Below are 27,656 nucleotides of genomic sequence, written 5' to 3' on the forward strand. Positions count from 1 at the left end.
TACTTTATTTATATTCCTAAAATTTTGGTAAACTTATCTTTACACTCATTATAACACTTTTTTTTTTGTTTTAATGTGAGTAATTAATTATTGACGTGACATGTTGATTGTTATCTTAACATATTAATTATTAATACGACACATTATGTCACATCATCATTTATATGTCATATCACTTATCAATATTACATCAATAATTAATATATTATACTTATTTAGTTCCTATAATTTTATAAACTTTATTTTTTAATCTTTATAATTAAAAAATTTCTTTTTGTACTTGTACATACCATTTTTATTCACCAAAATCTCTGTCATTTATTGTTATAGAGACTAAAAGGTAAAATTTATAAGATTATAAGGATTAAAAGAAAAAAAACTATCCTCATGAAGACTAAAATAAAATTATATGGGCTAAAATTTCATAAAATTAAAAGAATTAAAAGAATATTTAAATTTATGAAAAAATTTGAAATTTGTGACAAAATATTCAAATTCAAAGGTTGGGTGACAAAATTAACAAAAGTTGAATAACAAAATATACAAATAATCTAAATATTTAATATCACCCTATTCAAAATGTAATTTATTGAGCCAAAAAATTTAATTATTGATATATAATTTTAAAAACTTATAAAACTTAAAATAATATATTATATTAAGTCAACATTTTTAATAAAGAGATATAACTCATTTTTATCAATCTAACTAATTCTATAAAAATAAAGTAGTATCTTCCATTACATTAAATTAATTTGAAACGATATAAAAATAATTCAAATTTATCCCCAAAACATGTCAATTTTCATTTGTAAATTCCAATACCCAAACCTAACATAATTAATTTGAGTTAGATCACATTTAGTAGGACACAAGGGGCCATGAAGACCAATAAAATAGTTCTTTCAATTCTCATCATCATTGTCCAATTAAGAATAACTTTTACAGAATCCAATTCGAGTTTATTTTATTACATAGTAGTTTCAATAGCCAACACTTGGGTTGCTCCGGTGGCCATGTGTGACGTGAAAGACAGCTATATTCTGAATGTCGATTAATTTAATAGCTTAGCAAGTACGGTCCGTTGGATGCAGCCGGAGACAAATATGTGAGTACTGAAGAGAGGATCCAAACGTTCTGATTCTGTTGCTAAGAGAGAAAACAAGAAAACGAGAATAAGATTAAGACCTATGCAATGCATATGCATGCTTGTAGTTGTAGTGGTAGAAACCAAAATCCAGCACCCTCTGTTCCACGTGGCACTACCCCAAAGGCCAAAAGGCCAAAAGCCCAAAACCTTCCTCTCCCTCCACTCTCTTAATTTTCATTTTTCCACCACCCTTCTACTATTTCTACTTGTCATTTATGAAATAGTACACTACACAATACAATACTTGCGCATTGTAGTTAAGGGATGCGAAGGACAATGGCTTTCGCTCGCTACCCCGTTGTAGCTTCCAATTTAGCAAAATGTGATAAAATGGTTACAAATAAATCAATGCAATTCTGAACCTGCATTGCAATACAATTGCGCTTCCACTTTCCGCCTCCCTCCACCGCTCGCTTATTTAAGTAGCAACATGCAGAATCTTAACCGATTCGTTTCACTTTCTCTCCCGCCTCTTTCCTCTTCTCGCGCTCCCTTCGCTTCTCGAACCTTCTCCTTCGCCGCACCGTTTCGCTCTGCGTCCGCAGGTTTCTTCTCTCTTCCTCTCTATTAGCCTTTTCGATTCTCTTGTTAATCCTACTTGTGTTTGTTGTTTAAGCCCGCGAGTTTTGCGAGCTTAATTCGTTGGAGACTTATGCGTGCGTAGTAGGAAGAACTTGAAGAGATTTAGACATTTAGTCAATTGAGAGGTTGAGGTTTATGCTGTTTCTTACCTAACTGCTGAATCTGAAATTTCAGGTGATTTTGTTCAAGGAAGATATTATGGATACTACTTTATTTATTTATTTATTTATTTTTTTATTTTAGCTGTTTTTTCTCCTGTTAGATCGAATATCTGTTTTACCTTATCGTCAGAGAGTGCAAGAATGTGTGTTTGTATGTTATAATTTTTTATTACTTTGTTATTTTTCTTGAATCTTTTTCTCTGTATTTATCTGCTGGTTGCTTACCTCAACGCGGTAGTGTAGCATAAGAATGTGCTGTTATATGTTATAATTTTTTATTACTTTATTTTTTTACTTTTTTTTGCTGGTAAGTTACCTTATTGCGAGTGTAGTGCAAGAGTGTGCGCGTATATGTTATAATCTTTTACTACTTTATCTTTTTCTCGAAACTTTTTGCTGTTTTTTTTTCTTTTCCTGCTATTAGTTCAAATATCTGTGTTACCTTAGCATAGAGAGTGCAGGAATGTGTGTTTGTATGTTACAAACTTACAATGTTTAACACTTCATTTTTTTCCTGAACTTTTTCGCTGTATTTTTCTGCTGTTGGATCAAATATATGTCTTGCCTTATGTGAGAGTGAAAAAAAATGTGCCTTTATATGTTATAATTCTGTAACCTATTTAGATGGAGCAGAGACCTTATGCCTATTATATCCTGAATAAGTGTACACGTCTACATGATTTATGCATTACGGTCTTTTTACACCGAAAATCACAAATTGTCCCCTTAGATGTTTTTAGTACAATGGAATTATATTTCCGTGTTCAATGTTGAGAAAACTAGGAAGTGAGTGCAAATTTCTAAATAGGTTCTGGGCAAAAGCTTTTAGAGAAAGTTAAGGAACTTGATCTATATTTACTGTATATAGTCTATTAGTACTTCACTTTCATTAATACATTGGTTTGCTGTTGTATGTACCAAAGTCATTTCCAAGTATTACTGGAATATAATTCTTTGAATGTTTTGTTTTGTTGTTGATAAAACCTATCAGGAGCCACTCAGTTGCTTGCTCAATTCTCAATGGATGGGATCCATGGAATTGGTGCACATGACCATAGCTCAGTCAATTTTCCTGGCAATGATAGTAGCAAATCTTCTGATTTTGAACCTAAAACTGCTATAGGCAAGCAGATATTCTGTAACCGGCCACTGAACATGAAAAACATTGTTGCTGTGGGATTTGACATGGATTATACTTTGGCACAATACATTCCTGAAACTTTTGAATCTCTTGCTTATCAACACACGGTTGAAATGCTGGTTTATGATTTGCATTACCCTAGTGAGGTTTGTACAATTAACCTTGTAGTAATTATTACCATAATTAATTATTTTTTATTCTTTTCTTGTGTCCATAATGATATAAAGAGGGGGATAGTATTTTATTTTTCAGGGTTATTGATTCACTGTTTTTTGGTTCACTTTGTATCCATCAACTCCTTGCAATATAATATTTTTTAATCATAAAGGATTTCATTTGTTACCATTTTTGTTTGTAGGTATTGTCAATCTCACATCGTGTAGCTAATATCTTGGCTAAAAGTTTTTTTTTCATGCAGTTATTGAGTTGGTCATTTGACTCGAATTACATGGTTAGGGGCTTGGTTCTTGATAAAAAGAGAGGCAACATATTGAAGGTTAACATTGAACAAATGTTTTTCATACATCCGCTCTTGCCAGGGGGAAAAGTATATAAGGGGATTGCATGGGAAATGACTGTTTTTTTCCTTTTTCAAAATTTCTCTATTTGATTGTTTTATTGCTGGTTTTGTCCCGTCATGTATTTAGATGGATCGGCACAAGTATGTGAAAGTAGCCTATCATGGATTTAAAGAGTTGTCAAAAGAAGATAAAGTTGGAACATATGCAAATACTTTAGTACATGATTCTTTTGATGGGCCAGACTATGCTCTCATTGATACACTCTTTTCACTGGCGGAAGCCTACTTATTTGCTCAGCTGGTTGATTTTAAGGACAGCAATCCTGGAAAGTTTCCAGAGCATGTTGAGTAAGTCCCGTTATTGTTTGCTTGAGTCTTTTTCTCTTTCAGGATGTCTCTAGACATCTGTGTTTTTGAAGATCAATTGCATACTAAGATTAAAGTAATTGTTGCTTTTATTTCTTTGAAAGTGGACACAATCTTGATCGGCTTCTTGAAAAGTACTTTATTTAGGTTATCATTTATGAGGATATATTAGCTTCCAGGCAGAGATGGGCTTTTTTTATGGGTATGGACATATCTAGAATAGTATCATTAATTAATGTTGAGTTCAACATCCTTATAAAGCATTGAAAGGTTATGATCATTATCTGCTAAACTTGTTTATGCAAATTAAAGGGCAATAAATAGGTAGTGAAAAGCATGAACATTAGGCAGGTAAAAAATGTGTATTGGGCAGTGACCATAATTTTCTTTTAAATGTTGAAAATCATAGATTATGTAAAATAGAAACAGATGCTTATTCTACGATATTTTTGAGTTGTCCTTTTAGTTATGCTTGTCTGTACAAAGATGTTAGAGCTGCAGTAGATATGTGCCACCGAGATGGAACATTGAAGAAACAGGTTGCCATAGATCCCAAAAGGTATGAATGTAAAATCACTAACACTTTATAATGAAAAATGCACTAATCTATGGGTTATCTGAGGTCTTTCTTATCAGTTTCTTTATTAAATTTATATGCTTAACTTTAATAAGCTATCTTCGGGTTCTTGATGTTATTATTCTGATGTAGTCAATTTTCTATTTAAAATTAAAATATTAGGTATATAAATGAAGACACCTCAATAATTCCCATGCTTAAAATGCTCAGAGAATCTGGACGAGCAACATTTTTGGTGACAAACAGGTACTGATGAATTATCTATATTAGCTGAGTGTATGATTAAAATTTATCAGCAAGTCATCCAACCATCTTGTTATGAAAATGTTTAAATTGTTTACGAAACAATGTAGAATTATTTTTTGTGTGATAGACCAATTATGTCAGTTTTCTTCAAACAATAATTCCCAGTCTTTATGTTATTTAATAATTTAATGTTCAAATAATAGAACATGGTGGATTATCATATATTTCCAAATTTTTAAGTATTGGTGTGTGATACTAAAAATTATTTGTGCTTTCATCAATCAACTTGAGGCTTTCAAATAGTTGGTTGTTGAGAATTGAGATGGTATTTTAGCTTCTCAAAGTATGAAGTGTTACTTGCGTGAGGAGGTGTGTTACAGAGAAATGTTAATGCCAATACCTAATAGCTTAGTTGATTCATGACAAAAAATATGAGATAAGAAGTTTTTTTTTTTTTTTTTTACAATTTATTATGAAGTGCTTTGATAGAAAATATAAACACACTTGTGCTGTGGTTTCTTTATCTATAATTTACTAATATTTTAAACACTCGTCTCTAATTTTGCAGTTTATGGGACTATACAAACGTGGTTATGAATTTCCTCTGTGGATCCAGTGAGGCAAATGAAAATGCTCAGTTTGATTGGCTTAAATACTTTGATGTCGTCATCACTGGCAGGTCTTGTTCTTCTCTTGTCATCGGCAACTAGTTAATTATTTTTTGTTCATCACCCCACTTTAAATGAATTTTCCCATAATTAGGGCCCTTGGAAGACTTATAACTATATTCTGAATGCTCGAGGAAAATAGTTCCTCATCAGCTTTATTTATAATAAAAGAAATATAATCAGATTTAATTACCGAATCCCTTGATTGCAGGGATGAAACAAAACGGATAAGAATCAGAAAATAGCATGGAAATACAGAACATGAATCATGGAAATGTAATCAAATCTCAAGAGGAAGTAATTAGGAGATATGCCAATCATTTAGTTAGGCCATCGTGTCAATCAGTGAATAACATTATCCCAATCATGAAACAATTCTTATAGTGATACATTGTTTATAAGTCCGTTTATACGTGTGCTAATTTTGTAAAAGAACATTAAAATATATGTGTTGCAATTTGTACTGGGTTCTTGAGCTGGTTGAGTTTCCTACAATGTATTAATCTTCAATGTAACTTATAGATTTCCTTGATAAACCTGAGAATATCAATAATTCATACAGTTCAAAGCCAAGCTTTTTTCTTGAGGGAAATCCTGCCAACCTGTTTGAGGTTGACCCTGAGAGTGGAATGCTACATAATACAGATAATGGCTCTCCAATGGCTCAGGTTGGCACTGTAGCACGAGTAATTGTATTAATTAATGTTCTTGTTTTTAAAATATGTCCATTTTTTTTAAAGGTGGGTAATATCTCAGAAAGGGTACTAAAGGAAGAGAATATTTGTGGTCGAAAAATTTTCCAGGTACATTAATCACTGTCATGTAAAATGAATTTCATTTTGGTTAGGTTTATGTTACTGAAAAAAGTTGAGGTTGATGTTACTTGATACTAACTTCTGGATCCTATAAAAGGTTGATAGCTCAACATTTTATTACTATTGTGATTATACACTTCCATTTTAGGGAGGTAGCGTTGGTCACCTACATAGTCTACTCGCAATAGAATCAAGTTCACAGGTATTGATTTTCTTTCATGAAATATGTATATTGTTAGCATAAATAAATGGAAGTAAATTTTACTGCGAAAGTGTTTCTGGATTAAAGAGCTTATATTACACTAAACAGTTGTTTCTATGCGAATTCTATGTTTCTAACACCGTAACATTTACTGAAGCTTTTAATAAAACACTACACTTGTAGGTTCTATATGTTGGGGATCACATTTATGGAGATATTCTACGCAGCAAAAAAGTTCTTGGTATATTATATCAATCCTTATCACTCAAAATAGATAGATTATGAATTTTAATCCAATCTTCCAGCAAGCTTCAAGTGTTAATTACTTGTGGTTAAAATATTAGGAGTATAGATAACACGAAAGCCAAATAAAACTTAAATGCAGGGCATTGATTTGACGAGGCTTAATAATTGAGTCTAATTTTTCTTATTTATGTATTGAAACTTAAATAATAATTCTATTCTTATAAGTTATAAATTATATATATTAGTTGATTAACTATTAAATAACTTTGGTTATGATTTAATGTGCTAATGAGCAGGTTGGAGAACAATGTTGGTAGTCCCAGAGCTCGAGAAGGAGGTTAAACTACTTTGGGAATTGAGAGATGACCGCAAGGTGCTTGTTGATTTCATATATATATATATATATATATATATATATATATATATATTTCATATAATAATGCTTGGCGTTCTGAACTTTTAAATAAAAGAGGAAATCATACGCAGGGATAAGTTTAGTTCATTCAGAAATGATATCACGTTTGGGCTTTTGCATTCTCATTTTTTCTCATTGGACACCTGAGAAACTAATACACGTTTGGGTTAGAAGATTTTTACACAAATAGTGTTGTGTAGGAGCTTCAATTTCTGAGGAGTATGCGTGACCTCGTTGAGGATGAAATGCATTATCTGAATGAGTCTCTCAGGTTAGTACAACTCTGGACCACACAAGGCCAGTGTTACCATCTGACTCAAGTCACAGAATAGTCTACAATTTTTCAGATTAAAGAATCCAGATGAGGATACCAAGAAGATGTTAAATTTGAAACTTGATAAATTGAAGGTTTGGCCTTTTGGTCCATTATCATTTCTTCTGTCATGTATAGAAGTCCAATTATGGGTATTTATTTTTAAGTACCTTATTCTTTTATCAGCTTGAAAGAGAGAGGGTTCGATTAAGTCATCAAGAAGCTCAAAAAGAATTACACCAGAAGGTAGAAAAGCTTTAGCCTTTTTCCAATATCTCTAGTTCTCTTTCTAATTTCTACTGTTCCGCATAATTAGAGCACGTGCAATTTACTTTTTTCAGTTTCACGAGCCATGGGGCCAGCTGATGAAGGCTGGTTATCAGAACTCTCGCTTTGCATATCAGGTAAAATTTGACTCCAGTTGATACTTCGGTGCAATTTGGTTATTTACTTTGTACTTGTATGATTCATTTTTTTTTATTTATAAAATTGAATAGAATTGATCCACTTTATAAAAAATGATTCGGTCAACTAAATCATTTTTACAAAATAGATCGGTACAGTATAAAGTGAATACAGTTTGGTTATCTACTTTATACTCATATATGATTTAGGTTTTTTTTTCTTCTTAAAATTGTATTGAATTAATCCATTTTGTGAAAAATAGTTTGGTTAACTGAAGCATTATTTACAAAGTAGATTTATTCAATTTTTTTTTCTACAAAACAAATTGATTTGTATTATCGGGATCAGTTTGGTTTGGTTTGATTTGATTTTTGCACACCCTTTCAATTATACTCTTTTCCGGTCAGCACGGCAGTCTTGCTAAATGATGCCTTAATATCACATCAGAGCGTAAAGAAAATGTTGGTAATTTTTGCATATTAATAGTAATATTGCCTCCCATCGCTCCATTTTGAAACTTATGAGATCTGGTTGCATTTCCCCCCTTCCAAATCATGAGTACAAAATTGATCTTGGTGAATGGTAATTCGTTAGTGAACTTGTGTAATGATGTGCAATATGCAGGTTGAGCGATTTGCGTGCCTTTATACTAGCCAAGTATCTAACTTGGCATTGTTCTCATCAGACAAGTACTACAGACCCAGTGAAGATTTTATGCAGCACGAATTTGGCATTTTAGAAAGCTGAACTCTGCTACTGTGAGCTTTATCCTGCATCCCTTTCCCTTTTTTTTTTTTGGGATATTAGCTTTTTGAGGTTTTTAACACGCCTGTTGTAAGGGGAAGAATAGATGCTTACTGGATTTCGTTGTTAGTTTTGTTGAGTACCTTAAGGAATTCAGTAGCTCTACGCCGCAGTTGCGCAAACTGAGTTTACTTGGCTTTGGAGCTGAATTCATGTTAGTGACGGGAAGTGAAACAAGATACTACTTAGAATTTACATCCCTTTCTCCTTTAGTAGCCAAAATTTTCTAACTAGAAAGTCTTAAGAGAATGAAATGACTCCACACTCCACGTATAATATGCAAGTATTTCCCTTCATGGCAAAAATATTTTTAATTTAACGAAAAAAATAAAAATATATAAAATATTATTTAATTAATAGATAAATATATAATTAATTCAACAAATAATCTATTTATAACATATATATAAAGACAATAACCTTATTTGGTGTACACGTTTTTTTATTTATGATTTTACCTTTAAATTTTTAAATATTAAAAATTAATTATTCTTATAAACACAAAACTAGAACTTGAAATTTTAATATTTGAAGATCAAGTACAACATTAATTGATTTAAAAAATGTTGATAATGTTTAAATATTTTTATTAAATATATATAGAGGTACTAAGTATCTTGATTTTATTAGTATAAATAATTTAAATATAGGAAGAATAGATTTTATAAAACATAAAAAAAATTAATGGCTAGAAGTGATCCAGTAGAATATTTATAACAATATATTTATATCTAATACATATTTCTTTAAGATGTTCTTTCACAATTACTCTAGATTCACTCACTATTATGTAATTTATAATATTTTATTTTAAATAAAATTTGTAATTTTGGCTCTCCTAGCATGCATATTCATTAATAGTTATAATTGTAATATTTAATAATATTTAGGTTGAATTGTACTTTCAATTCTTATTTTATCTATTTTCAACTCATTTTATATATTAATATTAAATATTAGTGGTTACACCATTTACTTAAGGTCAGATAATGACTAAAATTATCTAAAAATGAATATTTGACAAGAGGACAAAATTGTAGATTTTTATGAAATTAGAGAATTAAAAATAGAGATCAAAATTATAAATTTGGTATTATTTAAAAACAAAATGTACAATTTAACTTTTAAAAAAATTATATGTAATCAAAAGTAAGTTTAAAAGGTTTTATTATAAAAATAAAATTTTTAAACAATTTTACATTAAAAAGTCATATAAAAATAAGTATTTAATCATTATGAAATTAAAGGTAAAAAGAAAAATATATTTTTTTGTTGAATGAAAATTTAAATTTATAATGGTAATGTTGGTTCTAAAACAAAAAAAGAAAACAACAAAAACAAATGTCATGCAAGAACAAATAAAAAACATAGAAATGAGAAAATCCATCAAGAACATAAAAAAAAAATATAAATGCAAGAAAGCGTAAAAGATTTATATGATTTAATCAATTTTACCGGACAAAATTTATTATCTAAAAACCAAGATCAAGTCTTTACAATAGAAAAATCGTTCCTCTTTATTTCTTCTATCCTGTTCTTTCTGCTAATATTAAACACTTTCTTATTCACATTTTCGCTCCTTTCGAAAAGGATTCCAAAATATATATATATAGAGCGATCCAAGACAAAATGAAACACACTATATGACCAGGATAAATGGAATCAGACTAAATAGAAAAGAAAGATTTTACGGTTCATACAGATGATATCAAAGATTTTTAGCCGCAATCAACACAACCTAATAAATTGGCTGGAATCGCACGAGTCTTATGAGCTGGGGAAATAGATCTCCTGCAGTTTAGAAAACAACTGCACCCGCTGGAGATTAGTAACCTTAGAAGATCGAGATCCCTAATATGAGTGTTAGATGTACGTTATTCCTTTGCTATAACAAAATTTTACAGCGTGCTGTTTGTTCGATTAAAAATAAACAGCACAAAATGCATGAAGTCACGATATGGATCAATAATTCAATATCCTTGCTTGTGACATTGACATGGTCGAAGGGGGTGATGTTTGTTTCCTTTGTGATATTTAACTTGAATCCTTTCACATATTATAATAGCGATAACTTTGTGCTGAGAAACATGGTAGATATGATGAAAACTTGTGTAGAATGATGAATCTTTAAAAAAAAGAAGAAGAAGAATTTATTGCATTGTAAATGTTGGGTTTCCATAATCCATCATGAACTTACATGGAGAACCTCTAGTTGCACACGACTTCCTTCCTAAGCAATCTAGTAGTAACTATTGACACGCCCTACAGAACTATCCAATGAAGTTAACCAACAATTGTTTTTCCTTAAGCGCAAAAAGTTGAACTTTCAACACTTGAAAATTAGGGTATATGCCACAGAGCTCAAGAAGATTTACGACGCTAAATGCATATAACCTACCAAAGAAAAGGTCGAGTAATACAACGTTTTTCCCACTTCCAATTCCTCATAAAAATGAAACCCTCTCATTATTTTACAATGTCACGCATTTTTTTACTCAAGGGAGGGCTGTGTTTCAAACAAATCTATTGAATGAATAAAAAATTCATTTCAATATGTACTGCTGAATCTGAGCTTTAGAAAGCAAAGGCTATCCCTAGAATGCAGTATTAAGGTTTTCCATTGCTTCAACACGGACCATAATGGATGCTGGGGTGAAAAACCTCAACAGACTAATGAATAACCAAATCCATTTCACAAGTGCTTGCTTATCTTGCCTCTCCAGTCTCCACATCTTGTATTTCCAATGGTTCAGGGAAAATTTCATTGGATGACCTTTTATTGGAAGATGAATGATCATTTCCACTACTTTGAGAACCTACTTTTCCTGATTTTTTAGTGTCACTACTACCCTCCTTGTTTGTATTTGATGTGGCAACAACACTGTCTGATGAGCTGTGTCTCCAGCTACCAAAGAATGCAGTGCTCCAAGATTTCCTAGATGAGTTTGTTCTCAACTTTACTGAGCTAGGATTTTCTTCTCTCACAATCTTCAATGGATTTTCCAATGCTTTCAGGACATGTCTCATTGGAGGACGTTTGGAAGGCTTGGGATTCAAGCATGCATGGGCCACAATTGCCATAGCCCATACCTCTTCCAGTAGGTCCTCATCCAAGATCAACGATGGATCAACAATCTTACTCAGCCGATCTCTATCGTATATACTGATGTAAGGCAAGGTTTGCTCTAACCAATCTTTTGTGGTGGCATCATCTGACTTGCTGACTTCGATGTTACCCGTAACAAGCTCGAGTAAAATCTTCCCAAAACAGTAAACATCGTAGGCACATGTCACTGGTGATTTACCTGTTCATTAGCACAACAGAAAAAGAAAATGTTAAGGCTTTCTCTCGTAAGAGTTTTAAACAACAACAGGGTCATAAATTGTAATGCCAATATGTAGGTGTAGATGTCCTGTCTATACTAACTAACATATGAAGCAGTCTAGCAGATCATAAAATGTTAGTCCCATGAAGAAAACGTTTTGTGTACTGCTGGACTTCAATCTCATTCATAAAATGGTTTCTTGGTTTTTATATCTAGGTCTAGACTCTCTAGACTCTAGATATTTCTGGCCATTAAATGAATGGATGCATGTATCAACAGTATGATAAAAAACTAATTAGACAATGCTAAACCAATTTACTCACCAGAATCGCCTTGATTAGAAGCTCTGCAAAATCACGACAAAATAAACAATAATTACAACCTTTTCCGAAAATAAATATGAACAGGAGATTGAATTTAAATATCAACAAAATCAACCAGCACTGATAACTCTGTTTGCTTGTGCTTTGTGTCACTTGATTAGAAGAAGCTTCCGTATCAATAAAAATGCAATCTTGTTATCTTCAATCAATTAATTAGAGATACTAGTTCTAACAAACTACTAAGGGGCTCATTAGATAAACTTCTCCTTAAATACTTTTAGGAGAGAAAAATTAAGAAGTGAAAAATAAAATAAATTTCTCTATAAGCTAAAATTAACTTATACATATGTTAAAAATATTTTGGAGAAACTTATTTTATTTTATTTTAAAAATGTTTTTGGAGATGTTAATCCCAACAGATCTTAAGTCATTCTAGCTTGCAGGTATGATCAAACAATTTTCCTGCCAGTATGTTTATAAATCATCACAGCATCTCTTGATTTTCATTTATTATAAACAGCAATGCTTTATCAATTCCAAACTTACGGTGGCTTGCCGAAAACCCTTGAGATGACTCTTTGTTGAAGATCTCCTTGGGCAGTAACCTCACTCAAACTTCCAAGTCGCACTTCAAATTTATCATCAAGAAGTATACTGCTAGCTTGGATATCTCTACAAAAAGCAAGAGTATAATTTCAGTAATTTGCAGAACTGCAAAAGTTCTGCTAGACCTCACTTCACACATTGTTAACAGTGACAATGAACTTAGAATTTAATGCAACACAATTGTAAAGCATAATATCACAACATAAACGTTTGACTGACCTTCATATCATAAGCCAGCAAAAAAAGTTTAGCTTTAACCATGCAAAAAACAATATAACTAAGAGACCAGAGTATGTTTATTTATTTATTTTATGACAATATATTACTCAACTTAGAGAATGAATTTCTAACATAGAAATATACCATTCTACAATCACGAGGCACCATGCTAAAGAAAATGAGAATCCAACATATTTTGACAACATAAATTCAATCAATTTTTGCTGACAAATTCAATTTCGTAGCATGATCATTTTTTGCTAACCATAATGAGAGAACCCTAACAATCTTCAATGCATTTAGTATTACCTGTGGACAAGGGGAGGGCTGCACTCATGCAAGTAAGCTAGGCCTTCAGCAGCTCCTATTGCAATTTTCAATCTCGTGATCCAATCCAGGGACTGTAATTTACCATCTGAGCCATTGACTCTGTGCAAGGAAGTAGCCAAATCTCTATTCGGCATGTACTTGTAAACTATACATTTCTCATTCTCGTTCTCCAAGCAGTGACCCAGGATTGGGACCAATCTTGCATGTGAAACCTTGCTTAATAGTCTCAATTCCACAACATAAGATTCTCTCTTAAATAAACTCAAGTCTACCCTTCTGACAACCACAGTTGCTCCACTTTCCAAGACTCCCAAGAATAGGTCCCCAGAATGACCATGCTTTATGACATTTGCTTCAGCAAAATTGCCAGTCAAATGTAGCATTTGCTCAAAACTAAATGCTTCTCCCACACCAGTCACAAAATAAATATCCGTAGGAGGAGGTATAGGACTTTCCCCTTCTTGAACAGGACCCCCATCTTTAATCCCCTTTTGAACTTCCAGGCTTTTACCTTTGTGACAATGTTTCAGAACCACCATGAGGACCAATGTCAGCAGCACAATGAAGCCAACCCCACCAAATATTCCTACCAGTATGAATATCACTCGTCTGCGGCTCCCGGACTTGGATTTTGGTAAAGCAAAGGTTAAATTTCTCCTAACATAAAACTCTATACACTCTTCCAAATCCCTTTGGTTTGGAATCATCTGTAGGCAATTTCTATCTAGACTAACACTACTAACACCATCCTGCACTTCACCTTCCAAATAATTACTTGATAAATCAATTGCTTGAAACCTGTCAAGTGAAGTATTCAAATGTCCATAGAACAAATTATTTGACAGATTAAACACAGCACCAGCAGAACTAACATTCCAACTCAGGAAATTCGGCAGCATCCCAGTGAGGTTGTTAGAGGACACATCAAGAAACTGCAACCTGGGCATTGACCTCAAATTATCAGGAAGAGCACCATCAAAGGAATTCCCTCTGAGAATGAGAACCTCAAGGGCCACAAGCTCAGAAGAAAGCAAACTACCAGGCAACAACCCTGACAGAAAATTTACACTAAGATCAACCTCAACCAACTTAGAAAGGTTACCAAGTTGGGAGGGAACCGACCCAGTAAAAGAATTCCCAGAAAGGTATAATTTTTGAAGACTCAAAAGGGCACCCAGTTCAGGTGGAACAAACCCAGACAAGTAATTATTAGAAAGATCAAGCCTTGTGAGGTTCACAAGTTTAGACACAGAGTCTGGCACGGACCCTGAAAGAGAGTTTCCAGAGAGATTAAGAACAGAAAGCCCTGTGAGGTTCCCAAGCGTTAAAGGCATTTTACCAGTGAGCAAATTCCCTGAAAGCAACAAAACCCTCAACACACTCAACCTCCCAATTGAATCAGGAATCAAACCCGTTATAGAACAAAAACTAAGGTCAAGCACCTGCAACACACCAAGGCTCTCACCAAACAGCTCAGGAATAGACCCATTAAGCGTAAAACTAGAAGCATTAAACGATTCCAACAGTGTCAAATTCACAAGAGAACCCACTTCAAAATTTGGGTTAAGTCTACCCAACCTGGTTCTCCTCAAACCTGACACGTTTATACCCACAACTCGACCGTTCCGGCAATGAACCCCGGTCCAGTTCCGGCACGGTTCGGCTTTTATAGGCCAATACTTTGCCTTAATCCCCAACGACGACCGAAGTTCCCTTAACGCAAACCATTCAGTTCTTGAACTCAAACCCATTCCCATTGTTAACCCAACCATTAACAACAACGTTGTAGCCACACATAATGCAATTCCTCCCATTCCCATGATGCTAAAACCACTCACAAACTCAACTTCACTTTTTCAAGTATACACCACAAATCTCACAAGACAATTCTATTCGAGCCACCAAATATCTAACGCAATTGCAGTTAATATTACTAATTAAGCTGGAACAATCCTTGATCACGCGCGATAAGTGGTAAACTCTATTTCACTTGACTTCACCTGCATGCACAAGTTTAGTTCAATTCAGCAAATTTTACACACAACCCAGAAGAGGAAAATAAAATTAAAAAAAAAAAAAAAAACATTTTTTCTTCTACTTTTGTTTACCCCTGCACATGGTGTTGTTCTTCTCCTGCATCTTCTGAATTCCAACACAATCCACAAAATGCATCCATTAATGTTTGGATTTGGGGGAATGTCCCTGTTTTTTTATTTGCTCGCAAGGACGTTGATGATGAAACAAAGGCTTTGGCATGTTTAAGGTTGTGTGTGTGAACTGTTGTTGTGAGTTTACATGACCAAAAGGGGTTGTGGTTTTGGAATTGAGGTTAAGTCTGTAACTAAACATTAAATGGGCGTGAAGAGAATGGATAGTGCATTAATGATGCACCCAACTGCCAGAGTCTAAGTTTGCTTCTAACTCACCGAAGATATTTATGAAAGGTGGTGTAGTGAACAAGAGAGTGTGTTTTTTCTCAGAAAAAAGGTGGGTGTGTTAATGGTAGTTAAAAAGAGATTGGATTAATACAACACTGCATCATCAATGGAGAGATTGTGAAATTGCTATAGTAGAAGTTTCGTGGAATATGATGGGGTTTTCAAGTTGAATTTTCTTATTTTTCTGGTTTGTTTGCGGTGTAGATGTGAAAAGGTGATGGTGAATCGTGAATGAGGCTCTATGATAGGCATGGAGGACTAACACAGTGCAACTTGTGTCTCCACACGTAGAATTTTCAAAGGGAAAACAAATTTGAAATGTCACATGACAACACTTGCATCGCTCCAAACCCCCTGGTTTTATCTATAAATATTTAGTAAATACGTGTGCCAGATTCACGATTCACTCTTTTGTTTATATGATTAATAGTAATTACTAATAAGTCAACAAAAATAAGTACGGTCGATAAAAAAAAAACACACTCATATAATCCTTTAAAAAAATCATAAATTTAATTATTTATAATGTAAGAACTTTGTAAATGAGTAATTTATAACAATTTTTCTAGATAATTCACTTGTCTTTACTCTTGTTTTTAATTTAATATCACAATTTTTCTCGTTGTTGTTTTTTTTATTTATTTATAATTCTTTCGGTAATTATCGTTATAATTGACTATTGTAGAATGAAAGTTTTTTTAAAGTTTTTTTTATGAAAGTTTCTAAAAAAAGAGTATAATTGTATTTTTATTTAATAATTACCGATAGAACTATAAAAAAAAATTATTTATATATTATTTGTTTTAAAATTTAATTATATATAAACATTTAATATGAGGTAGTAATATAAAAGAATGAATATCATTAGGAAAAGCTGTTGACTGGAGGCGACCTTAGGAAAAAGTTGTTACCTTTTAAATTACTGGACTGAACTACTTCGTAAAGTAAAGCGCCTCTAATCTCCCATCAATCAATGACAACCAATAATTACAACCATATATTATACTATATGTAATATAGGTTAAGTCTTTATATATATAAATTTACAGGTTTAATAATAATTTAGTTCTCTAAATTTAGAGTAATTATTTTTTTATTATTAAAATTTAAAATTTATGTTATTAGTTTTGTAATTTTAAAAATATTATTTTAATTCTGTATATATATCTTTTTATTTTTTAAATTTAAAACATGTGTTTTTAATCTTTAAAACATAAAAATTATTATTTTAGTTCCTCAAATTTTTAGTTTCTCAAATTTAAAATGTATCATTATAGTCTTTATTATTTTAAAAATATTATTTTAGTTCCTTATGATCACTGATAGCACAATTGACAATAACAAATTAAGATAGTTTTATAGTATTAGTTGGTCTAATGAAATGTTTTCACTGACAATAATACTAATAATATCATAACTGACAAAGATAAATTAAGACAACTTTATAGTACTAGTAATAACATAATTGACAATGACAGATTAAGATATTTTATTAGTAATGGTTGGACTAATATGTTGTTTTCACTAGCAATCACATTAGTAAAAAAATTTTGTATGGCTGATTAATTAGCAACATTTTAAAGAGACTAAAATAATAAAAAAAAAATTTAATGTTTTGGGGACTAATTAAAAACACATGTTTTAAATTTGAGGGATCAAAAAGATAAATTTTTAATTTGAGATAACAAAATAAAATATATATATATATATATATATATATATATATATATATATTAGGGACTAAAAACATAAATTTTAAATTTTAGGGACAAAAGAATACATACCTCAAATTTAAAGGATTAAAAACATAGTTAGGCCTAATTTCACGTCGTACATTTATAAATGATTCATTTTAGTATATAAACATTTACTTTTGAAATAGTTCTAATTTTTATATGCACTAGTTCATTAAAATTGAATAAATTTTAAAGTTATTAGTAATTTTCAAAATTTACAATGAATCGTAACAAATAGGGATGGCAATGGGGTCCCATGGGGCAGGTAATAGTAAACCTGCCCCTATTCTGCTAGATGAAAATTGGTCTCATACCCACCCCATATCCGCGCAGGTATCCATTAAGTGGGTATCCATGAATTTCTTAAATACCCACGGATATCCATGGATATTTATAAATTTTTAAAAAAATTTAAAAAATTATATTATAAATAATTTTAAGTTTATATTTAATGTCATTGAAATATTAAAAATAAAAATTCAGTGTTAATTTTGAACTCGTATTTAATGTTGATTTTGTTGAAATAATAATAAAAATGCAAGATAATCAATAACTTAAAATACATCAATCTCATAAATAAGTTAAAGTCTCATCACAAAGCTACAATAATTCAATCTCATAATTTCAAACGAAAGTAAATAACTTAAAATACATAAATCTTATTGGTCCAATCAAAGCTAGAAAATTAATCAAATTATATCCAACATAGTTCTATAACATGCTTAACACATGTTAATTTCATTAACCTCACTTTTGTAAGAAAATAAGATGAGGTGTAGTTTTAGGTTTATGTGATACAAAGATAATTAGGATATTTAAAAAATATTATTAAACGGATACCTGCAAGTATGGATATCATCATACCCGCCCCCGCCCCATTTATAAACGGGTAAAAAATTATTCGTTCCCACATTATCCGCGGGTACCCAATTAGCCTATCTATTTATTATCCGTAACGGATTTTACCCGCAGATACCCACGAGTGTGGGTATTTTTGCCATCCCTAGTAACAAACTAGTATATAGACTAATTTAAAATTTTAGAATATATGTAATCTAATTTTGGAATGAAATAGAATCTTTGTTAACTATATAGATTCCGATTGTTATTAGTGACTTTTAGAGACTGAAATAAATTTTAATGATTTAGTATAGGGACCAAATTACACCCTCTACACATTTTCAAGCAGTAGATTGATGGTTTAATAAAAGTAAAATCAAATTTTCCATGAAACAAAATCCTTCAATTTGGTCCTTATGACATTTTTTTCAATTTGATTTATGTGACATCACAGTTACCTAACAATTTCTTCAAATTGGTTCTTGTGACATGTGTGTCCACATAGTCACATAATGTATGTTGTTTGTAACACCGTGATTTTCTTAATTATGTATATTTAATATGTATGTAATTATGATTGATGTTTTATGTGGTTTTTAAGTTGTTTTGAGTTGTTTTATGATGTTTCGTCTATGTTGGAGTGAGGATAAAGTTGAGATAACCCTGTGATTAAATTATATGGGATATAGCTTAAGTGTCTAAGAGTGGGCCCGAGAAGGATTAAGGTATATAAGACAGAATTTGAGAAGTAAGTTTCATAAGTTCATATATCAAGATTTCTAGAGCGAAGTTTAAAGAAGACTCTCTAGGAACTCTAAGTTGTTGTTCAAGCTTCTGATCATTTTTGAGATTGTGGATCTTCTACAAGGCTAAGAAGTAGTTGATCTTCGAACCAAAGGAGATTATAGAGCCAAAATTCTTGAGAATAAAAGTTGAAGGAGCTTTGGTGAGAGCCATAGAGGAAGTTTCTTCTACCTAGGGAGCTCAATCGAGGTAAAGGTATGGAGAAAAGACACACACTAGAAGGGGGTTGAATAGTGTGTATCAAAAACTCACACGTTTGTGTAATGGAAAAAAAATAACTTATCAAATCAAGTGTTGGAGAAGAGTCAAAAGAAACATTGAAATTTTTATACTAGTTCGTCTCAACCACCGAGACTACGTCAAGTTCTCAATCCAACCAGATTAAGTTCCACTAACTTTTAACAAAGTTATAAGTATTCTTTTACCAAGTCACTCCTGGCTCAATCCTAAGTAGTCTTTTACTTGCCTCTTCAAACAACTATCTAAATATTCTTTGAACAATAAGTCTCTCCAAGCTCAACACCAAGTATTCTTTCAGACAAGTCTCTTCAGGCTCAACACTAAATATTCTTTCAAATAAGTCTCTCCAGACTCAACTCTTACAACAAAGGTAATGAATGATTATAAGATTATTTTGTCTCTTCTAGACGTGGTGTAATCAACAATAAAAACATAAGTAATCTACAAAGAAATATATAGAGTTTACAATAAGTATTTCTTTGTATGCGAGATTCTTCTATATGTTTCTTACTTGTTAATCATATTTGTTTCTTGAAGGCTCAATCATTATATAATAGTTTTAGAAAAGATGACCGTTGCGACAATTTTGAGTTGAACTCACAAGTTGCTTTGTTTGTTTTCACTGCTGTTAAAGATTTTTATATGGCAAGCATACCAAGTCTCTATAATATAGGAAAGTAAAGGTTGTCGAACCTCAAGGACTTGGAAGATTTTAGTAAATCCTTTTTTTCTTCTAAATGAAGCTTGATAAAGATAAATTTATACAAGACAAGATCATATTGCTACAAGTAGAAATAATATCTTCAGTAACTAAACACATAAAACAAGGCTAGAATAGAAATTTATTGAAATATAGAGCTATTGAGATTAAACTTCACCAATTTCACCCTGATATACTCCTATTATATATATATATATATATAATTTCCATTACCCAATACCCTTGAGTTCACTGAATTCATTCAAAACCAATTCCTTGATTTAGAAATTCTAAGGACTACAAGTTAACAATTGATTTATCAAGTTATCAAGTTAAAATCCTTGCATTAAGTATTAGAACTTTTTCAACTAATAGCTTGAAATCTATTCCAAGTCTTTGAGGGTATTAGGTGAGTTGATTCAGAACTAAGTTTAAAAAATGTTTTCTAACTAAAATCCAAAGTAAAGATCAAAGATGAGTGATCAGATAATCCAAGCATTAAGAACATAATCAAAACCACCGATACTGAATAATAGAACATCATATATATGAAAATTAAAAAGAATACATGAGAGTTTGATGGCTACATTTAATCTCAACAAAAAGAAAATATTAGCCCCTCCTAGTGATAGGAATCAATCCAAGGTACATGGAAGATGAGAAAAAGAATAAAGGAAAAGCTAAATAACCCCTCTTCCCAACTAGTTCCAAGTCCTTTTTCAAGTTCTGCTCTGTTTGTGCTCTATTTTTCTTCCTCCCTTTCTTTTTTTTCCTTTTTTTTTTAAATGTTGGCCAAAATAAAACAAATTGTAGTGGTTGAGCCCTTGGTCCAATGGTTGAGCGCCTGGGAGCTCCAAAAATTTTGCCTTTCGGACCCTAAATCGCTTAGCCCCTTTTCAACCGTTGGGCGGTTTAGGGCTTTCTCCTACATGCTTCTCTGCCTCCAAACCGCTCAACCCTTTTACAACTGCTAAGCGATTTGGGTCTAAGTTGTAGCCTTCATATTTTCTACATCTGCAAAACAAAAACACCCCAAAAATTAATAAAAACTTTCATCAATTCTCAACAAAAAAGTCTTACTTCATATCTTTTTGATTCTATTTACAAGCTTATGGATTTATTTATAAATTTCATACTAAGATATCTAGGTAAGTGTCAAAATTGATTAAACTAATTACATAAATTTGATACTTATCAACTCCCCCCAACTTAATACTTTGTTTGTCCCCAAATAAAAGTCCTAACAAAACTAATATCTTCTAAATAACAACATATAAGTAACTATATGCAGGGGGATTGAACTAATTCATACCCAACAAAAAATATTAATGAAAAAACATGGTTCAAAATATAATATACAATGAGGTTTGTTTTCCACGCCACAATATCTCAATGATAACTTCCCAAGTGGTGCCCACATAATAACAAAAATCATGAAACATCAAACATGTCCAAGTAAAAAAACATCCACTTATTATCCATTGTTTTCAAATAAGAACACTAATTTTCACCTCACAAAAGTGTATATCTCTCAAATAAATAGTGAAGGTGAGTGTTTCTCTCATTTCAAACACTTAAACACACTGAATTAACTTTGTTACCTGTCTTTCACAAGTCAACAAAATAAGCAATGCATGGATCACTAAGAACTTTCAGAGGGTTGTAATGTGGCCTGGCTACAAGAAAATTTGGTTTTTCTAGGAAAACAAAAGGCCTAATTGACAAGAGAACATTCCTTACTAAACCATGAGCTTTTACCCAAGTTCCATACATGAATAATTTCTCTTTCTCATTTCTATCTCAACCCTCTTTAGATTTATATTTACTAATTCCCTTTTCTTTGGATTTTTACATTTGAATAAAGGAATTTTACAAATAACCAAAACTATTTATTTAATTATTCTTTTTTTTTTTTACTAAATAATATACAACATAACTCCAATCACATGAATACCTTCCCCTCAACTTACATAAGCCCATAGTTTCGTGAAATTATTCTCTTACCAAAAGGGCTAAGAGAAAATCCATGGTTTTACTTTTTTAAGGCTTAAAAGGGTATTCAACTTGAAAAAAAAAATTCTTAAGGCTCAAAGTGGTTAAATAAGGATCATAATGTTCAAGGATTAGCTTATTTGGCTCTGAGTTGAATAAAAGAATAAAATGCCTTGATCTTATCCATGCATTGCACACTCATAACTCATGAAATACTCAAACAAAACCAATAAGTATGAATCAGTGATGACTCTTAATAATGCAAAATATACTATTTAGGCCCACTACCTCACAAAGTTGGGTCAAGTGTTCTCAATTTCAAAAAACTTCCAATTTGCTTCAGTTTCACTTGAATTTGTTTAATGCACATAACTTAAGTTAAAAGAGTACAACCACTTGTGTAAAAAACAATTTTCAGCTTTGAAACAAATTCTCATTGTATAATTGTACCATGATATTGCATAATCTCAAGAATTGTTTTCAATTAATTCCCAAAATACCATGACATATATTTTTTTATATATACCTTAATCTTGTTATTATATTACAACTACACGGTATTGCTCAAGCCTCAAAATCATTAAATCCAAAACAAATCAAGTTCCAAGTAATAATATGTTACCAAAATAGTTAACTCAAAACAAGTCAAGTTGAGCAAGTGTTTAACCACATAAGCACAAAAGACAAATAAAAACACGTAATTAAAACTAATAAAATAACACAAAACAACTCTGTCAAACTCAATCATCCTTTTCTTCATCTCCTTCTTCAACATCATCTCCCTCTCATTCTTCAACCTCATCATCAACTTCAGCTCTAACTTGAGCTTGCTCTTCTTCAACCTCATCATCAACTTCAGCTCTAGCTTCAGACTCAATGCATTACATTATCATGATTCCATAACTTCATACCTCACACATTCCTTATATCATATTACTCATCATTCATATTTAGGTACTCATATATAGATATCCTTTCATATTCACATCAACATCACAATATAGTAACTACAACGTGGAATTTAATAAAAGAACAATATAAGGTATGCATGCAGAACGACGCCCAACAACACACGCCCCGTGCCCAGTGCGAGTCTTCCAAAGAATCACATTGACCTTTGTCTAAATCGCGTCTAGCGTGATCGAGTCCACACCCGACGAGAACTCCACTAAGAGCTCGTTAGAGGGGTCCACACCTGACGAGAGTCAACTCACATCCAGTGAAAGCGTCCCAAGGAAACCCTTGGAGCTTTTACACCCAGCGAGGGTCATCTCACACCTGACATGAGAGAACCCAAGACCCAACACGTCCCAAGTGGCACTCAGTGACATATCAAAAACAATACGCACATCAAAAAACACAAAAATTATGAGACACACTAATTCACCAAGATACACAATTCAATTAGTAGAAGCTTTTCAAACCACATAATAAACATTCTAAACAACATAAATTATGCATACAATTACATATTCAAACAATCTCTTCATACAATCACCATTGCATTCCTTTAGGGTTCCTATGGGAACCCACAGGAACATCAAAACATACAATTTACAACCCAATTTCAAAAATTACTAACACATACATACAATTCACATTTATTATAACATATAAGGAGAACAAGAAGTAAAACATATACAATTGGAGAAAATCCCTCGTACATGAGCATACAACAAACATAGGATTAGAGGTCAATCCCGCTACCCAACATACAAACTTACACTTAGAGCAAAGTTTCTCTCTCCCCTTTACCTATATAAGATCTAGATGACGAGTGCACGACGCCGAAGTGATTTCCTTATTGTTCCTATTCTCTAAGCTCTGAAGCGCGTACGTGAAAATAAAAGCATAAAAAATATTTAATAAAAAAACTCATTTTTTTTAATAATAAAAACCTAACATGCCTTTGACCTTCTAGTTAAAACATACTAACCATAGTTATCCTAAGGATCCCTTCTCTTTTTAATAATATATTATACTATTCTTTAATAAAATATCACATAATAATATATTACATAATTAAAACAAATATTTAACAACCCTTTTTAATAAAATAAAATATCAAAATTATTAATAAAATACTTATATTATATTTTATAAAAAATAGGGTGTTATAATTTTTACTTTTTTATATAGATTTTATGTATTCTCTATTGGAGACATTTTGAACCTGATATGACCATTATGGATGGCAAAGTTCTCCCTTCAAGTTTTTAACATGATTACATATTTAAGACTCGAACTCAAGATCACTATAGCTAAATTGGAAAAATCTCATACCAATTGATCAAGTGTTCATCTATGTTTTTACTCTTAATAAACATAAAAAAATTTAATTACATTATTTACATAATATTTCTCTACAATACATTTTATAATAATATTTGTTTACAACTATCTTTAATATATTAACTACCTTATCATGCGTTTTTTTTAATAAAGGGGTAGATAATTTATTTTTTAAATAAAGGAAAGAGATGTATTTATTAATAAAGGAACGTAAATATCATTTTTTTTAAAAAAAATTTCCAAACAATCAATATAATTCAAGTCCAAACATAATGAAAGAAATTGCCATCAAAACTAATTCTCCTATGACTAAAACTTTTTGCCAGATTTTTTTTTTCATTCTTCAAGGTTTTGATCTGTAATTGTGACAACAATATTGCGCTTGAGATAGTTACCACAACCATGTTTGACAACTAAATTGATCCAAATCTACTGCATTTTACTATAATTAACGTAATAAGTGAAGGCCAATTCTCTTTAAATTCATTAGTCAAATTCATTTTTTTCAAGTAATTAAATTAACATGGCTTCTTCATATACTAGTTTCATTTTATTTTTTCTCTCTTTTTGCTTAGCGTTAACCCCCATTGCTATGGGTGGGAATTTCTATACTGATTTTAACATTATCTTTGGAGATAATCGAGCCAACATACAAGAAGGAGGCACAAGCATGTCCCTTACAATGGATCAACATTCTGGCTCTGGCATGGCTTCCAAGAATGAGTATTTGTTTGGTCGATTTGACATGCAAATCAAGCTTATACCAAACAACTCTGCAGGCACTGTCACTACATTATATGTATGATTTTTTCAAAATTAACCCATCATTGCTTAAGCTATCCCATATCCATGCATGCATTATGCATACATATGTCCATTTCATAACATTTACGCATATAATTAATATTATTTTATAAACATGTAGCTAAGCTCTATTGGGTCACACCATGACGAGATTGATTTAGAGTTCTTGGGAAATTTGTCTGGTGATCCTTATATACTCTCAACCAATTTGTATGCCAATGGCATTGGAGGTCGCGAGATGCAATTCTATCTTTGGTTTGATCCCACAGAGGACTTTCACACCTACTCTATTGATTGGAATCCTCAACGTATAATGTAAGTAACAAATAAATTTGTTTAATTTATATACACCTTAGATGGAAAAGTTTTTCATGCACAAACACTCAACAAGATAAGATCATTTTATTACATCACCTTGATCATAATTTGAATTCCTAGATGTATGTCTAAGTAAAAAAAGATTTATATTATTAATCAATAAAAAAACATTGTTGACATTACTTTAAAGTTGATTATTGTAAAAGTAAATAAACTTATTATGTGTGATGATTATTTATGATGGAATAACCGTGCATTTTTTTATATAAATTGTTGGTTTAGTTACTATTTATTTAATAATGTAAGTGTAAAAAGAAAGTTGTATAAATCTATATGTATGGTATTATATATATTGTGTATGTAGAATCTTGGTGGATAACATACCTATAAGAGTGTTTCATAACAAGGAGAACATTGGTGTTTCATTCCCCACAAGCCAACCCATGAGAGTTTATACAACTTTATGGGATGGAGACTTTTGGGCAACAAGAGGGGGACAAGTTAAGATTGATTGGTCTAAAGCTCCATTTGTAGCAAGTTTCAAAAATTTCAATGCCAATGCTTGTATTGCAAAACTAGAGGCATCTTGCAAGGATTTCAATGGTGGGAGAAACAAAGGTCTTAATGCTCAAATTAGGAAGCAACTTAAGGATATCCATTCAAAATGGGTTGTTTATGATTATTGTCGTGATTTCATACGTTTTGCTCATGGTTTTCCATCTGAATGTAACAAGAAAAGTTAACTTCTAAATTTCTGAATAAAGGGTGGATGATCAATTAGTTGAGTAGTCTACACAAGTTATTGAAATTTTCTTGATATTGAGTTTGATTTTTAATATATAATTTTCTTTTTGGACAAGATGCAAACCATATATATGGTCATGAACAAACAATTTGTGATTGGATCAAAAGAAAAATTTAAATTAATTTGAAAATAGATATTTAATTATTTTATCGTATAATGAATTAAATTTTATTAGATTGACATTTTAATTAGAAGATCTATTTGGAAGTTGTAACTAATGTTTTAAAATTAGACTGGTCATTAAATCAATCAAGTCATTGATTTAAGGTTTAATAATTTAATTTTAATTAAATTCGTATGAATAAAATGATAATAGTTAAATAATACATAAAAAAATATTAAAAAACTTAATACCATAAATTTATAATACTAAAAAATAAAAATAAAACATTAATTTTATGTATTCTTACATTTAAAGTATATACAAATGTTCAAATCAAATATATTATAATATTCTATTCTAAGGTGTAACAAAACAAATCAAAATTTACTAATAATAACATATGGAAGAACATATGCACAAAGTTTTGATGATGCCAAAACATTGTAGAAAATAAAAGGTCAAGTTAAAGCAAGTTAATCAAGAAATAAGATACCAAGAATTAACTAGATAAGTCTTGTCAACTTAGCTAAATATATAAAAGGAACTTTTAGAAATTGCAAATTTTACTTAGCCATTAAAACTAGAATTTCAAGAAAACCTTAATTTAGTCTTTTTGAATATAAGAGTAAGTTTTTATATCTTTTTGAAAAGAAAGTAAAAAAGAGTGTTCAAAAAGATTTTACAAAAATATTTTTGACCGATAATTAGAAAAGTTTCCTATATCAAAAGTTTGTATAGAAAATGTTTTAATATGTGTCTGGTAATCGATTACTAGTTTAAGTAATTGATTACCAGAGCAAGGAAACTTCAAAGTTTGAATTTCAAATACAAAATAAGTTTTGGTAATCGATTACGATACTCTGTAATCGATTATGAGACGAGGAAACTTTAAAATTTGAATTTAAAGATACAATGTTTCAAATTGTTTTTGAATTTAAAACCGTTGTAATTGATTACCAATTCCTTGTAATCGATTACCAGTGTATATTTTTTGAAATTTATAAAGGGTTCAACTTTTCATGAGAAAACTCAACCATAAGAATACTTGTCTACAAATACCTATAATTCTTTTATAAAAGGTTACGAACTCTATTGTGAAAAAGATATTTACAAAAACTTCTTGGCAAAAGCAATTTTCATTAATTCTCTAAAGAGTTCATTAAGATCTT

At 31.2% G+C, this 27,656-nt stretch overlaps 3 protein-coding genes and 1 long non-coding RNA gene across 5 annotated transcripts; 2 read left to right on the plus strand and 2 right to left on the minus strand.

Annotated features, from left to right (window-relative positions):
* The first annotated feature begins 976 nt into the window (after positions 1–976).
* On the plus strand, positions 977–8,806 carry LOC109811995 (uncharacterized). Its single transcript, XM_020375851.3, has 17 exons — positions 977–1,695; positions 2,885–3,180; positions 3,453–3,530; positions 3,682–3,902; positions 4,387–4,479; positions 4,660–4,743; positions 5,312–5,422; positions 5,974–6,079; positions 6,152–6,214; positions 6,375–6,428; positions 6,612–6,669; positions 6,971–7,047; positions 7,290–7,360; positions 7,437–7,497; positions 7,589–7,648; positions 7,744–7,806; positions 8,432–8,806. The coding sequence occupies exons 1-17, from the start codon at positions 1,581–1,583 to the stop codon at positions 8,552–8,554; spliced, it is 1,734 nt and encodes a 577-aa protein (XP_020231440.1). The 5' UTR covers positions 977–1,580; the 3' UTR covers positions 8,555–8,806.
* A 1,931-nt stretch (positions 8,807–10,737) lies between these two features.
* Positions 10,738–16,185, minus strand: LOC109811973 (putative LRR receptor-like serine/threonine-protein kinase At2g16250). 2 transcript variants are annotated; one of them, XM_020375827.3, is made up of 5 exons: positions 15,524–16,185; positions 13,395–15,415; positions 12,807–12,932; positions 12,261–12,283; positions 10,738–11,916 (listed from the first exon to the last, which is right to left on the minus strand). In XM_020375827.3, exons 2-5 carry the CDS (start codon positions 15,233–15,235, stop codon positions 11,318–11,320), a joined length of 2,589 nt encoding a protein of 862 aa, XP_020231416.1. In that variant the 5' UTR covers positions 15,236–15,415; positions 15,524–16,185; the 3' UTR covers positions 10,738–11,317. The 2 variants fall into 2 exon arrangements, with proteins under 2 accessions (XP_020231416.1, XP_029129945.1); XM_029274112.2 differs by having other exon boundaries at positions 15,514–16,185.
* Positions 16,186–20,696: 4,511 nt separating this feature from the next.
* LOC114916719 (uncharacterized) lies at positions 20,697–23,999 on the minus strand. The gene is made up of 2 exons (XR_014429727.1): positions 23,890–23,999; positions 20,697–21,187 (listed from the first exon to the last, which is right to left on the minus strand). It is a non-coding gene; the product is annotated as an uncharacterized LOC114916719 (long non-coding RNA).
* A 1,050-nt stretch (positions 24,000–25,049) lies between these two features.
* On the plus strand, positions 25,050–26,322 carry LOC109811980 (xyloglucan endotransglucosylase protein 1). Its single transcript, XM_020375834.1, has 3 exons — positions 25,050–25,256; positions 25,383–25,576; positions 25,944–26,322. Exons 1-3 carry the CDS (start codon positions 25,050–25,052, stop codon positions 26,320–26,322), a joined length of 780 nt encoding a protein of 259 aa, XP_020231423.1.
* Positions 26,323–27,656: the final 1,334 nt, after the last annotated feature.

This window comes from Cajanus cajan, chromosome 9 (genome assembly GCF_000230855.2).
Source record: "Cajanus cajan strain Asha chromosome 9, NIPB_CcT2T_4, whole genome shotgun sequence".
NCBI lineage: Eukaryota > Viridiplantae > Streptophyta > Magnoliopsida > Fabales > Fabaceae > Cajanus > Cajanus cajan.

Coding starts and splice junctions, on each gene's coding strand:
- LOC109811980 (XM_020375834.1), top strand. CDS start 25,050: ATGGGTGGGAATTTCTATACTGATTTTAACATTATCTTTGGAGATAAT. Junction 25,257..25,382: donor GCACTGTCACTACATTATAT/GTATGATTTTTT, acceptor ATAAACATGTAG/CTAAGCTCTATTGGGTCACA. Junction 25,577..25,943: donor TGGAATCCTCAACGTATAAT/GTAAGTAACAAA, acceptor TTGTGTATGTAG/AATCTTGGTGGATAACATAC.
- LOC109811995 (XM_020375851.3), top strand. CDS start 1,581: ATGCAGAATCTTAACCGATTCGTTTCACTTTCTCTCCCGCCTCTTTCC. Junction 3,181..3,452: donor ATTTGCATTACCCTAGTGAG/GTTTGTACAATT, acceptor TTTTTCATGCAG/TTATTGAGTTGGTCATTTGA. Junction 7,649..7,743: donor AAAAAGAATTACACCAGAAG/GTAGAAAAGCTT, acceptor TACTTTTTTCAG/TTTCACGAGCCATGGGGCCA.
- LOC109811973 (XM_020375827.3), bottom strand. CDS start 15,235: ATGGGAATGGGAGGAATTGCATTATGTGTGGCTACAACGTTGTTGTTA. Junction 12,284..12,806: donor AGGGTTTTCGGCAAGCCACC/GTAAGTTTGGAA, acceptor GTGATTTTGCAG/AGCTTCTAATCAAGGCGATT. Junction 11,917..12,260: donor TTCTAATCAAGGCGATTCTG/GTGAGTAAATTG, acceptor GCTAATGAACAG/GTAAATCACCAGTGACATGT.